The sequence below is a fragment of the Heterodontus francisci genome, unplaced genomic scaffold, assembly GCF_036365525.1.
Source record: "Heterodontus francisci isolate sHetFra1 unplaced genomic scaffold, sHetFra1.hap1 HAP1_SCAFFOLD_1261, whole genome shotgun sequence".
Classification (NCBI taxonomy): Eukaryota; Metazoa; Chordata; class Chondrichthyes; order Heterodontiformes; family Heterodontidae; genus Heterodontus; species Heterodontus francisci.
The window spans coordinates 93,353-107,899 of NW_027140838.1; the positions used below are offsets into that span (position 1 = coordinate 93,353).

Below are 14,547 nucleotides of genomic sequence, written 5' to 3' on the forward strand. Positions count from 1 at the left end.
CTCAGGGTGATATCTGTACACTGACTGGTGTCTCTCAGTCCCTCTCTCTCTCAGGGTGATATATGTACACTGACTGGTGTCTCTCAGTCTCTCTCTCTCAGGATGATATCTGTACACTGACTGGTGTGTCTCAGTTGCCCCCGAGGGCTGTTTCAGTGATTGACCAGACCTGATGTGAAATAATTTGTCTTCAAGACTTTGTCTGATGGTTAAAGAGGTTTAATTCTGATTTTTCCGTGCTGTTTTATGACTCAGATTTGTTACAGAACTTCACGAAACTTCAGTGAACTTTCTGCCATCTCTCTCTCGTAATGTTCATCGAAAGCTTCATTCTGAGCGACGGTAAAATGATGTTTCCAGTCTCCAACCTCACCTGGGAAAGAGCGAGAGAGAGACAGAGTGAGAGAGAGACAGAGACAAAGAGCGAGAGAGAGAGACAGAGAGAGCGAGAGAGAGAGACAGAGAGAGGCAGAGAGAGAGAGAGACAGAGACAGCGTGAGAGCGAGAGAGACAGCGTGAGAGCGAGAGAGACAGAGGGAGAGCGAGAGAGACAGAGGGAGAGCGAGAGAGACAGAGGGAGAGCGAGAGAGACAGAGGGAGAGCGAGAGTGAGAGAGAGAGAGAAAGAGAGGCAATGTAAGTACATTTAAAGGGGTAGATGCCTGTCCAACTTACCTCCTCCCCTCGCCCTCTATTTAAGGAGCCTTGGTACATTGCTTTCTAAGATTTGTGTACATACAACCCCAGGTCTCTCTGCTCCTGCACCCCTGATAGAATTGTACCCTTTATTTTATATTGCCTCTCCCTGTTCTTCCTACTAAAATGCATCACTCCACCCCTCCCTGTATTAAACTGTATTTGCCCCCTGCCTGCCCATTCCACCAGTCTCTACACCCTCCTGAAATCAGGATAATTTAACACAGGCTAATCCCAGCCTCCTGCAAAAGTCCTGGGACCTGGGCCCTTGGAGTCCCATGACCAGGCCCCAAAGGGGCGAAAGATCGGTGTCTCACCCACTGAGCCCCTCGTTCGCACCCCATAGAGAGAGGAGTCTTTCGTTCCCGCTGTCCAGAGACACACTTCACCCTCCAACCCTCCCCACCCCACACGCCCCACAGGCTGCAGCGGGTGACCGGTCAGTCCTCAGTCCTCTGACCCTTGACCCTTCGAACGTACCCTTGCGCATGAAACTGGAGATGGTCTGATCCATCACGGACGGCGGGAGGGTGCTGTAGTTGACCATTGGGTTGTCCTTCATGGCACTGAAAGAGGACAGGCGAACAATCTTCTCAACGACATCCTCTTCCAGAACCTTCTCCATGAACTTGGCCACCTTCAGGATTTCCCGTCTGGGGTTCTAGGGTGAGAATGGCCAGGCGTTAGAGAACGGCGAATCTGTGTGGGAGGTGGTGGGGAGACTGACCATCCAGGGTCAGGGGTCAGTGAGAGGGAAATTGACTATTCAGTCTGAGGGTCAGGGGTCAGTGTGAGGGAGATTGACCATCCAGTCCTGGGGTCAGGGGTCAAGTGTGAGGGAGATTGACCATCTGGGCCCAGGTTCAAGGGTCAGTGAGAGGGGGGGATTGACCATCCAGACGGGCGTCAGGGGTCAGTGAAAGGGAGGAACTGACCATCCAGGGTCAGGGGTCAGTGTGAGGGGGATTGACCATCCAGTCCCGGGGTCAGGGGTCAAGTGTGAGGGAGATTGACCATCCAGTCCTGGGGTCAGGGGTCAAGTGTGAGGGAGATTGACCATCTGGGCCCGGGCTCAAGGGTCAGTGAGAGGGGGAATTGACCATCCAATCCTGGAGTCAGGGGTCAGTGAGAGGGGGATTGACCATTCAGTCCCGGGGTCAGGGGTCATGGAAACATCAAATGTAATCTGTTTGCCCATTCACCTCACATCAACTCCCACCCTGTGCAAGGTCCGACATTTCAACCTCTCACTCACTCACTCTTTTTCTCTCTCTCCTTTCTTCCCTCTTTCCTATCTGCATCTTTCTCTCTCCCTCCTTCCTTGTCTCTATCTATCTCCCTCTTTGTCTTGGTCTCCATCCTTCCCCCTCTCTCCGTCTCTCCATCTCCCTCTGTCTCTATCTCTCTGCCTGTCTGTCTCTCTCTCTCTCCGTCTCCCTCTGTCTCTCTCTCTGCCTGTCGGTCTCTCTCTCTCCCTCTGTCCCCCTCTCTCTCTCCCTCTTTGTCTCTTTGTCTCTCTCTCTCCCGATGTCTTTCTGTCTCTCTCTACCCCCACTCTCTCCCCCTCCCCCTGTCGCTTTGTCTCTCTCTTTGTCTCTCGTTCTCTGACTCTCTCTATCACGTTCTCTGACTCTCTCTCTGTCTCTCTTTCGCTCTCGCCCTCTCTGTCTGTGTGTGTCTCCCTCTCTGTCCCTCTCTGTAACTTGCATCCTCTGCCTCCATTACCTCCTTCAGATCTTCATAGAAGAGAAAGAGAATTCGACGTTTTTCCTTCGCTTCCCACCATCCCTTCACGTAATCATACCAAGAACCCCAGGCCACTGAAACACAGAACGTTTAGACACAGTAAGATCCCATTGTGTTTCTCCCTGCTCCCGAAACAGGATCAGTACAACTGGAGCAGACACAAACCAGGGACAGTGTAGAGGGAGCTTTACTCTGTATCTAACCCCCATACTGTACCTGTCCTGGGAGTGTTTGATGGGGGACAGTGTAGAGGGAGCTTTACTCTGTATCTAACCCCCGTACTGTACCTGTCCTGGGAGTGTTTGATGGGGACAGTGTAGAGGGAGTTTTACTCTGTATCTAACCCCCGTACTGTACCTGTCCTGGGAGTGTTTGATGGGGGACAGTGTAGAGGGAGCTTTACTCTGTATCTAACCCCCGTACTGTACCTGTCCTGGGAGTGTTTGATGGGGGACAGTGTAGAGGGACCTTTACTCTGTATCTAACCCCCGTATTGTACCTGTCCTGGGGAGTGTTTGATGGGGGACAGTGTAGAGGGAGCTTTACTCTGTATCTAACCCCCGTACTGTACCTGTCCTGGGAGTGTTTGATGGGGGACAGTGTAGAGGGAGCTTTACTCTGTATCTAACCCCCGTACTGTACCTGTCCTGGGAGTGTTTGATGGGGGACAGTGTAGAGGGAGCTTAACTCTGTATCTAACCCCCGTACTGTACCTGTCCTGGGAGTGTTTGATGGGGGACAGTGTAGAGGGAGCTTTACTCTGTATCTAACCCCCGTACTGTACCTGTCCTGGGAGTGTTTGATGGGGGACAGTGTAGAGGGAGCTTAACTCTGTATCTAACCCCCGTACTGTACCTGTCCTGGGAGTGTTTGATGGGGACAGTGTAGAGGGAGCTTTACTCTGTATCTAACCCCCGTACTGTACCTGTCCTGGGAGTGTTTGATGGGGGACAGTGTAGAGGGAGCTTTACTCTGTATCTAACCCCCGTACTGTACCTGTCCTGGGAGTGTTTGATGGGGGACAGTGTAGAGGGATCTTTACTCTGTATCTAACCCCTGTACTGTACCTGTCCTGGGAGTGTTTGATGGGGGACAGTGTAGAGGGAGCTTTACTCTGTATCTAACCCCCATACTGTACCTGTCCTGGGGAGTGTTTGATGGGGGACAGTGTAGAGGGAGCTTTACTCTGTATCTAACCCCCGTACTGTACCTGTCCTGGGGAGTGTTTGATGGGGGACAGTGTAGAGGGAGCTTTACTCTGTATCTAACCCCCGTACTGTACCTGTCCTGGGAGTGTTTGATGGGGGACAGTGTAGAGGGAGCTTAACTCTGTATCTAACCCCCGTACTGTACCTGTCCTGGGAGTGTTTGATGGGGACAGTGTAGAGGGAGCTTTACTCTGTATCTAACCCCCGTTCTGTACCTGTCCTGGGAGTGTTTGATGGGGACAGTGTAGAGGGAGCTTTACTCTGTATCTAACCCCCGTACTGTACCTGTCCTGGGAGTGTTTGATGGGGGACAGTGTAGAGGGAGCTTTACTCTGTATCTAACCCCCGTACTGTACCTGTCCTGGGAGTGTTTGATGGGGGACAGTGTAGAGGGAGCTTTACTCTGTATCTAACCCCCGTACTGTACCTGTCCTGGGAGTGTTTGATGGGGACAGTGTAGAGGGAGCTTTACTCTGTATCTAACCCCCGTACTGTACCTGTCCTGGGAGTGTTTGATGGGGGACAGTGTAGAGGGAGCTTTACTCTGTATCTAACCCCCGTACTGTACCTGTCCTGGGAGTGTTTGATGGGGGACAGTGTAGAGGGATCTTTACTCTGTATCTAACCCCCGTACTGTACCTGTCCTGGGAGTGTTTGATGGGGGACAGTGTAGAGGGAGCTTTACTCTGTATCTAACCCCCGTACTGTACCTGTCCTGGGAGTGTTTGATGGGGACAGTGTAGAGGGAGCTTTACTCTGTAACTAACCCCCGTACTGTACCTGTCCTGGGAGTGTTTGATGGTGGACAGTGTAGAGGGAGCTTTACTCTGTATCTAACCCCCGTACTGTACCTGTCCTGGGAGTGTTTGATGTGGACAGTGTAGAGGGAGCTTTACTCTGTATCTAACCCCCGTACTGTACCTGCTCTGTTCAGTGACAGTTTGTGTCAGGAGTTTAAATCCCACCTTGTCCATCCATGAATATTTGCAGGAATTCCTGCCAGCTTCCGGGCTCAGGCATCACCTGGTTCATCCGATGGAAATGATAGTAAGACACGAGGTTGTCCTTTGCATTCCGAGCAACCGTTATCACCTGGAAACAGGGAGGAGAAGATCCCATTAGTGAATCCTCAGGGGGGGGGGGGGGGGGGGGGAGAGAATTCCAAAGATTCACCACCCTCTGAGTGAAGAAATCCCTCCTCATCTCAGTCCTAAATTCTGAGGCTGCGTCCCCTGGTTGTCGACTCCCCAGCCAGGGGAAACATCCTTCCTGCATCTACCCTGTTGGGTCCCATAAGAAGTTTGTATGTTTGAATGCAATCACCTCTCATTCTTCTAAACACAAGAGAATAAAGGCCCATTCGACTCAATCTCTGCTCATATGGCAAGTATATCTTCTCTACGATAAGGGGAGCGAAACTGCACGCAATACTCCAGGTGCGGTCTCACCAAGGCTCTATATAACTGCAGCAAAGGGACCTTTACTCCTGTACTCTTGTAATGAAGGCCAACGTACCATTTGTCTTCTTAATTGCTTGTTGGCCCTGCATGGTAGCTTTCCGTGATTCACGAGCAAGGACACCCGAGCACCCCCCCCCCCCACCCCACCCCCACCGTTGAAATCCAACACTTCCCAGCCTCTTCCCATTGAAACGTCTTTGCACCCTCCTCACAACTCACACTTCCGCCCAGTTTTGTGTCGTCTGCAAACTTGGAAATGTTACGTTTGATCCCCACATCCTTGATATAGACTGTGAATAGCTGGGGACCCAAGCACTGATCCTCTCGGTACCTCACTAGTTCCCTGCTTGCCGATCCGACAATGACCTATTTATTCCCACTCTCTGTTTTCTGTCCATGAACCAGTTTTCAATCCAAGCCAATGTATTCCCCACAATCCCACAGGTTCTATTTTTGTTTGCTAACTAACCTCTTGTGTGGCTCCTTATCGAAAGCGTTCTGAAAATCTAAATATACCACATCCACCAGTTCCCCCTTATCTATCCTGCTAGTTACACCCTCCAAAAACTCCCAACAGGTTTATTAAAGATGATTTCCCTTTCATAAATCGATGTTGACTCTGCCTAATCCTCCCATTATTTTTTAAGTTTCCGGTTATCACATGCTTTATTATAGATTGGAGCATTTTCCCTCTGACTGATGTTAGACGAACAGGTCTGTAGTTCCCCATTTTCTCTCTCCCTCCTTTTGTCAATAGTGGGGTTACATTTGCCACCTTCCAATCTGCAGGAACCATTCCAGAGTCTATCGAGTTTTGAAAGATGACCACCAATGCATCAACTATCTCTCCGGCCACCTCTTTCAACACTCTGGGATGTCAATCATCAGGTCCAGGGGATTGATCTCCTTTAAGCCCCATTAATTTCTCTAGTTATTTTTTTTCAATCATAACATCATCTTGCAGTTCCTCATTTACACTAGTCCCTTGATTCGCTATTATTTCAGGGAGGTTTTTAGTATTTTCCCTCTGTATTTGTTTAATTTCTCTGCCGCTTTCTTATTCCCCGTTATAAATTCTCCTGACTCTGCTTAGAATGGGTCCACATTTGTCTTTGCTAATCTTTTCCTTTTTACATACCTATAGAAACTTTTACAGTTTGTTTTTATGTTTCTGGCTAGTTTACTCTCATATTCTATTTTCTCTTTCTTTATCTCCCAGTTTCCCAATCCACCACAGCCAATTTGCCCCTCATACCTTCATAGTTTCCTTTACTTAGATTTAAGACTCCAGTTTCTGATTGAACCACATCACTTTCAAACTTAATGTAAAATTCTATCATATTATGGTCACTCTTCCCTAAAGGCTTCTTTACAATAAGATTATTAACTAGTCCTTTTTCATTGAACAATGCTAAATCTAAAATAGCCTATTTCCTAATTGGTTCCTCAGAGTTCTTTTCTTTTGGGCCTCCTTATCTCGAGAGACAATGGATACGCGCCTGGAGGTGGTCAGTGGTTTGTGAAGCAGCGCCTGGAGTGGCTATAAAGGCCAATTCTGGAGTGACAGGCTCTTCCACAGGTGCTGCAGAGAAATTTGTTTGTCGGGGCTGTTGCACAGTTGGCTCTCCCCTTGCGCCTCTGTCTTTTTTCCTGCCAACTACTAAGTCTCTTCGACTCGCCACAATTTAGCCCTGTCTTTATGGCTGCCCGCCAGCTCTGGCGAATGCTGGCAACTGACTCCCACGACTTGTGATCAATGTCACACGATTTCATGTCGCGTTTGCAGACGTCTTTATAACGGAGACATGGACGGCCGGTGGGTCTGATACCAGTGGCGAGCTCGCTGTACAATGTGTCTTTGGGGATCCTGCCATCTTCCATGCGGCTCACATGGCCAAGCCATCTCAAGCGCCGCTGACTCAGTAGTGTGTATAAGCTGGGGGTGTTGGCCGCTTCAAGGACTTCTGTGTTGGAGATATAGTCCTGCCACCTGATGCCAAGTATTCTCCGAAGGCAGCGAAGATGGAATGAATTGAGACGTCGCTCTTGGCTGGCATACGTTGTCCAGGCCTCGCTGCCGTAGAGCAAGGTACTGAGGACACAGGCCTGATACACTTGGACTTTTGTGTTCCGTGTCAGTGCGCCATTTTCCCACACTCTCTTGGCCAGTCTGAACATAGCAGTGGAAGCCTTTCCCATGCGCTTGTTGATTTCTGCATCTAGAGACAGGTTACTGGTGATAGTTGAGCCTAGGTAGGTGAACTCTTGAACCACTTCCAGAGCGTGGTCGCCAATATTGATGGATGGAGCATTTCTGACATCCTGCCCCATGATGTTCGTTTTCTTGAGGCTGATGGTTAGGCCAAATTCATTGCAGGCAGACGCAAACCTGTCGATGAGACTCTGCAGGCATTCTTCAGTGTGAGATGTTAAAGCAGCATCGTCAGCAAAGAGGAGTTCTCTGATGAGGACTTTCCGTACTTTGGACTTCGCTCTTAGACGGGCAAGGTTGAACAACCTGCCCCCTGATCTTGTGTGGAGGAAAATTCCTTCTTCAGAGGATTTGAACGCATGTGAAAGCAGCAGGGAGAAGAAAATCCCAAAAAGTGTGGGTGCGAGAACACAGCCCTGTTTCACACCACTCAGGATAGGAAAGGGCTCTGATGAGCCACCATGTTGAATTGTGCCTTTCATATTGTCATGGAATGAGGTGATGATACTTAGTAGCTTTGGTGGACATCCGATCTTTTCTAGTAGTCTGAAGAGACCACGTCTGCTGACGAGGTCAAAGGCTTTGGTGAGATCAATGAAAGCAATGTAGAGGGGCATCTGTTGTTCGCGGCATTTCTCCTGTATCTGACGAAGGGAGAACAGCATGTCAATAGTCGATCTCTCTGCACGAAAGCCACACTGTGCCTCAGGGTAGACGCGCTCGGCCAGCTTCTGGAGCCTGTTCAGAGCGACTCGAGCAAAGACTTTCCCCACTATGCTGAGCAGGGAGATTCCACGGTAGTTGTTGCAGTCACCGCGGTCACCTTTGTTTTTATAGAGGGTGATGATGTTGGCATCGCGCATGTCCTGGGGTACTGCTCCCTCGTCCCAGCACAGGCATAGCAGTTCATGTAGTGCTGAGAGTATAGCAGGCTTGGCACTCTTGATTATTTCAGGGGTAATGCTGTCCTTCCCAGGGGCTTTTCCGCTGGCTAGGGAATCAATGGCATCACTGAGTTCCGATTTGGTTGGCTGTATGTCCAGCTCATCCATGACTGGTAGAGGCTGGGCTGCATTGAGGGCAGTCTCAGTGACAGCATTCTCCCTGGAGTACAGTTCTAGGTAGTGCTCAACCCAGCGGTCCACCTGTTTGCGTTGGTCAGTGATTATGTCCCCCGATTTAGATTTGAGGGGGGTGATCTTCTTGATGGTTGGCCCAAGAGCTCTCTTCATGCCATCATACATTCCTCTGATGTTTCCGGTGTCTGAGGCCAGCTGAATATGACTGCATAGGTGTTGCCAGTAGTCGTTTGCGCAGCGCCTAGCTGTTCTTTGTGCAGTACTTCTGGCTGCTTTAAGTGCTGCGGATGTTAAATCGCTGGGGGCTTTCTTGTCGTTCAACAGTGCAATGCGCTTAGCGGCTATGACAGGTTCCAGCTCTTCATTATGAGATTGAAACCAGTCTGCATTTCTCTTCGCACTTTTGCCGTAGGTGGTCAAAGCTGACTCATAGATGGCGTCTCTGATGTGGGCCCACTTGGTCCCAGCATCCCCTGTGGGAGTGTTTTGAAGGGCTGTTACAAGTAAATTTAGAAATTTTTGTAACAGCTGTGGGTGAGAAATTCTGCTCGTGTTGATGCGCGGGTGGCCCTTCTGCTTGGAATGATGCAACTTCTTTGGTCTGAGTCTAACCTTGCTGCACACCAGGGAGTGGTCGGTGTCGCAGTCCGCACTGTGGAAGCTGCGTGTGATTTGAACACTGTTTAAGGCGGCTCGCCTTGTGACAATGAGGTCTAGCTGGTGCCAACGACGCGATCTTGGGTGCCTCCATGAAACCTGGTGACAGGGTTTAGTGTGAAAGAACGAGTTGGTGATGCAGAGGTTATGATAGGTACACAACTCAAGCAGTCTCTGCCCGTTCTCATTCATCCTTCCAATGCCATAGCGCCCAAGGCAGGAGGGCCATGAGTCATGGTCGGCCCCAACCCTGGCATTAAAGTCCACCAGCAGGAATAGGTGTTCGGTGTTGGGGATGCTGCTAATGATGTTATGGAGTTGTTCATAGAACTGGTCTTTAGCTTCAGGTGGGGAGCAGAGTGTTGGAGCATAGATGCTGAGAAGGTGTACTGGACCAGAGGTGGTGAGCAGTCGGATGGACAGTATGCGTTCCGAGCCATTTGAGGGAGGCTCTATCATGCTGAGCAAGGAGTTTCTGATGGCGAAGCCCACTCCATGCTGTCTTGGTTCTTCAGGATCCCTGCCCTGCCAGAAGAAGGTGTAGTCTTGCTCTGCTAGAGAGCCACTCGCGGGGAGGCGAGTCTCCTGAAGTGCTGCAATGTCCACATTGAATCTACTGAGCTCGTTGTTAATGATGGCGGTCTTCCGAGAATCGTTGATTTGTGTAAGGTCTTCCGACAGGCCAGGACACATAGTTCTTACGTTCCAGCTTGCAAAGCGAAGGGCTGGTACCTTCTTTCCTTTTTTCATGTTGTTTGGTGCGGTGTATCAGTCCACCTTTCGGGCAATGACCCTGAGCTCCAAGCACCCATTGAAGCAGGCAGACTGTGGCGGGACAGAACCTTATTGACCGGGGGTTGCCCGGTTTGAGGCGGGCGGTAGCTGTCCAGTGAGGTGCAATGACCTCTCCCACCGACAAAGGCAACCCGTGGCGCCCAGTTTCTACGCCAATTTATCTGGACTTATAACCCGTAACTGCTGCCTTCCGTGTTGTTTCAGTCGCTGTGAGGCAACTATGGAGTGACCTCTCCATGGCGCATGCCTGGGCAAATTTATGGAGGTTGAGAGTTGCCCAGTCGTCAAAACCCCCCTCTCGGCCTTTCTGGTGGGGTCCAAAGGAGTGCAGGACACGACGTTTGGCACCAGTATGGCTGCAGGAACTGCCGGAAACATGCCAAAGGTGACACATGACCGCCTACGGGGTTCCGCTCCGGATTTTCTGTTAGGGTTTACTCCCTTAGCCTTGGTCTCTCCCGAGACGCCCACAAGGCAGTGGGGTTGTTGGGGCCCCTACACAGGTGTAGGATTCCTCAGAGTACTGCTCCAGAAAACATTGCAAAACCAGATTATTAAAATGTCACAAACTGGGTAGAGAAAATAATCCCAAACGCTGGCCTTTATATCTCGAGGAGTAGAACACAAGGGCGGGTTGGAAGTCCTGCTTCAGCTGTACAAAGCCCTGGTTAGACACACACCCGGAGTTACTGGGGACAGTTCCGGAGAGTGAGGGAGAGGGGGAGGGAGTCCCTCAGTTTGGAGGCTGAGGGCAGGAATGAGTTAGTGTTGGAGATGGTGCGAGGGATGTGGAGTTGAACACGGTGAGGGGGGAGGGATGAAGGGTTAGCCCGGGGGTGGGGGAGCTGGTCAAAGAGGAGTCTGTCGGGTCCTGTACCTTGCAGTCCTGTTCCCAGACGGATTTCGGGATGAATTGAATGGGGAGGTGGGTCTTAATCATCCTGGGAGACGACAGTTTCTCAATCTGTTCAAGACCTGAAATGAGATGGAGATGTTACGAGCTCCCAGTGTTACAGTGCAAGAATCCTGTTCATATTTTACCATCCAATAGTATTTCCCACTCTCCCCGGGGTAGGAGCCCCCCCCTCGGACACCGACACTCCCCGGGGTAGGGGCCCCCCCACGGGCACCGACTCTCCCCGGGGTACGGATCCCCCACGGGCACCGACTCTCCCCGGGGTACGGATCCCCCACGGGCACCGACTCTCCCCGGGGTACGGTTCCCCCACCGACACAGACTCTCCCCGGGGTACGGGTCCCCCACCGACACCGACTCTCCCCGGGGTACGGGTCCCCCACCGACACCGACTCTCCCCGGGGTACGGGTCCCCCACCGACACCGACTCTCCCCGGGGTACGGGTCCCCCACCGACACCGACTCTCCCCGGGGTACGGATCCCCCACGGGCACCGACTCTCCCCGGGGTACGGATCCCCCACGGGCACCGACTCTCCCCGGGGTACAGTTCCCCCACGGGCACCGACTCTCCCCGGGGTACGGGTCCCCCACCGACACCGACTCTCCCCGGGGTACGGGTCCCCCACGGACACTGACTCTCCTCGGGATACGGATCCCCCACCGACACAGACTCTCCCCGGGGTACGGGTCCCCCACCGACACCGACTCTCCCCGGGGTACGGGTCCCCCACCGACACCGACTCTCCCCGGGGTACAGTTCCCCCACGGGCACCGACTCTCCCCGGGGTACGGGTCCCCCACCGACACCGACTCTCCCCGGGGTACGGGTCCCCCACGGACACTGACTCTCCTCGGGATACGGATCCCCCACCGACACAGACTCTCCCCGGGGTACGGGTCCCCCACCGACACCGACTCTCCCCGGGGTACGGGTCCCCCACCGACACCGACTCTCCCCGGGGTACGGGTCCCCCACCGAAACCGACTATCCCCGGGGTACGGGTCCCCCATGAGCACCGACTCTCCCCGGGGTACGGGTCACCAAAGGTTTAATTTGCTGAAGATTCTCACCGGATGGGCCGAAGGCAAAGAATTCGAGGAATGGAATCCGATGGTGGATGGGGGCTCGGTTACACATCTCCACATCACCGTTACAATTAATAAAATCCACAATCTGCTGTATCCAAGTGGTGCCTGTAGAGAGAGAGAGAGAGAGATCAGAGAGAGAGAGAGATCAGAGAGAGAGATCACAGGGAGAGAGAGATCAGAGGGAGAGAGAGATCAGAGGGAGAGAGAGATCACAGGGAGAGAGAGATCACAGGGAGAGAGATCACAGGGAGAGAGATCACAGGGAGAGAGAGATCAGAGAGAGAGAGATCACAGGGAGAGAGAGATCACAGGGAGAGAGAGATCACAGGGAGAGAGAGATCACAGGGAGAGAGAGATCACAGGGAGAGAGAGATCACAGGGAGAGAGAGATCACAGGGAGAGAGAGATCACAGGGAGAGAGAGATCACAGGGAGAGAGAGATCACAGGGAGAGAGAGATCACAGGGAGAGAGAGATCACAGGGAGAGAGAGATCGCAGGGAGAGAGAGATCACAGGGAGAGAGAGATCACAGGGAGAGAGAGATCACAGGGAGAGAGAGATCACAGGGAGAGAGAGATCACAGAGAGAGAGAGAGAGATCACAGAGGGAGAGAGAGAGATCACAGGGAGAGAGAGATCACAGGGAGAGAGAGATCACAGGGAGAGAGAGATCACAGGGAGAGAGAGATCACAGGGAGAGAGAGATCACAGGGAGAGAGAGATCACAGGGAGCGAGAGAGATCACAGGGAGAGAGAGATCAGAGAGAGAGATCACAGGGAGAGAGAGATCAGAGGGAGAGAGAGATCAGAGGGAGAGAGAGATAACAGGGAGAGAGAGAGAGAGATCACAGGGAGAGAGAGATCAGAGGGAGAGAGAGATCAGAGGGAGAGAGAGATCAGAGGGAGAGAGAGATCAGAGGGAGAGAGAGATCACAGGGAGAGAGAGATCACAGGGAGAGAGAGATCACAGGGAGAGAGAGATCACAGGGAGAGAGAGATCACAGGGAGAGAGAGATCACAGGGAGAGAGAGATCACAGGGAGAGAGAGATCACAGGGAGAGAGAGATCACAGGGAGAGAGAGATCACAGGGAGAGAGAGATCACAGGAGAGAGAGATCACAGGGAGAGAGAGATCAGAGAGAGAGAGAGATCACAGGGAGAGAGAGATCACAGGGAGAGAGAGATCACAGGGAGAGAGAGATCACAGGGAGAGAGAGATCACAGGGAGAGAGAGATCACAGGGAGAGAGAGATCACAGGGAGAGAGAGATCACAGGGAGAGAGAGATCACAGGGAGAGAGAGATCACAGGGAGAGAGAGATCACAGGGAGAGAGAGATCACAGGGAGAGAGAGATCACAGGGAGAGAGAGATCACAGGGAGAGAGAGATCACAGGGAGAGAGAGATCACAGGGAGAGAGAGATCACAGGGAGAGAGAGATCACAGGGAGAGAGAGATCACAGGGAGAGAGAGATCACAGGGAGAGAGAGATCACAGGGAGAGAGAGATCACAGGGAGAGAGAGATCACAGGGAGAGAGAGATCACAGGGAGAGAGAGATCAGAGGGAGAGAGAGATCAGAGAGAGAGAGAGATCAGAGAGAGAGAGAGATCAGAGAGAGAGAGAGATCACAGGGAGAGAGAGATCACAGGGAGAGAGAGATCACAGGGAGAGAGAGATCACAGGGAGAGAGAGATCACAGGGAGAGAGAGATCAGAGGGAGAGAGAGATCACAGGGAGAGAGAGAGAGAGATCAGAGGGAGAGAGAGATCACAGGGAGAGAGAGATCAGAGGGAGAGAGAGATCAGAGGGAGAGAGAGATCAGAGGGAGAGAGAGATCAGAGGGAGAGAGAGATCAGAGGGAGAGAGAGATCAGAGGGAGAGAGAGATCAGAGGGAGAGAGAGATCAGAGGGAGAGAGAGATCAGAGGGAGAGAGAGATCAGAGGGAGAGAGAGATCAGAGGGAGAGAGAGATCAGAGGGAGAGAGAGATCACAGGGAGAGAGAGATCAGAGGGAGAGAGAGATCACAGGGAGAGAGAGATCACAGGGAGAGAGAGATCACAGGGAGAGAGAGATCACAGGGAGAGAGAGATCACAGGGAGAGAGAGATCACAGGGAGAGAGAGATCACAGGGAGAGAGAGATCACAGGGAGAGAGAGATCAGAGGGAGAGAGAGATCACAGGGAGAGAGAGAGAGAGATCAGAGGGAGAGAGAGATCACAGGGAGAGAGAGATCAGAGGGAGAGAGAGATCACAGAGAGAGAGAGATCAGAGGGAGAGAGAGATCAGAGGGAGAGAGAGATCAGAGGGAGAGAGAGATCAGAGGGAGAGAGAGATCAGAGGGAGAGAGAGATCACAGGGAGAGAGAGATCACAGGGAGAGAGAGATCAGAGGGAGAGAGAGATCAGAGGGAGAGAGAGATCACAGGGAGAGAGAGATCACAGGGAGAGAGAGATCACAGGGAGAGAGAGAGATCAGAGAGAGAGAGAGATCAGAGGGAGAGAGATCACAGGGAGAGAGAGATCAGAGGGAGAGAGAGAGATCACAGGGAGAGAGAGATCACAGGGAGAGAGAGATCACAGGGAGAGAGAGATCACAGGGAGAGAGAGATCAGAGGGAGAGAGAGATCAGAGGGAGAGAGAGATCAGAGGGAGAGAGAGATCACAGAGAGAGAGAGATCACAGGGAGAG

The 14,547-nt window shown here is 52.1% G+C and overlaps 1 protein-coding gene across 1 annotated transcript; it reads right to left on the reverse strand.

The window, feature by feature from the left end:
• Positions 1-207: 207 nt before the first annotated feature.
• On the reverse strand, positions 208-11,961 carry LOC137361246 (sulfotransferase 1C2-like). Its single transcript, XM_068026152.1, has 6 exons — positions 11,842-11,961; positions 10,730-10,827; positions 4,615-4,741; positions 2,421-2,515; positions 1,176-1,356; positions 208-373 (listed from the first exon to the last, which is right to left on the reverse strand). Exons 1-6 carry the CDS (start codon positions 11,906-11,908, stop codon positions 261-263), a joined length of 681 nt encoding a protein of 226 aa, XP_067882253.1. The 5' UTR covers positions 11,909-11,961; the 3' UTR covers positions 208-260.
• Between the last annotated feature and the right edge of the window lie 2,586 nt (positions 11,962-14,547).

What these genes read in the sequence shown, in the direction of transcription:
- LOC137361246 (XM_068026152.1), bottom strand. Translation starts at nt 11,908, where the DNA reads ATGTGTAACCGAGCCCCCATCCACCATCGGATTCCATTCCTCGAATTC. An exon ending in CTTTGCCTTCGGCCCATCCG is followed by an intron (nt 10,828 to 11,841) that starts GTGAGAATCTTC and finishes ATCTCATTTCAG; the next exon opens with GTCTTGAACAGATTGAGAAA. An exon ending in TCTATGAAGATCTGAAGGAG is followed by an intron (nt 1,357 to 2,420) that starts GTAATGGAGGCA and finishes TTCTCACCCTAG; the next exon opens with AACCCCAGACGGGAAATCCT.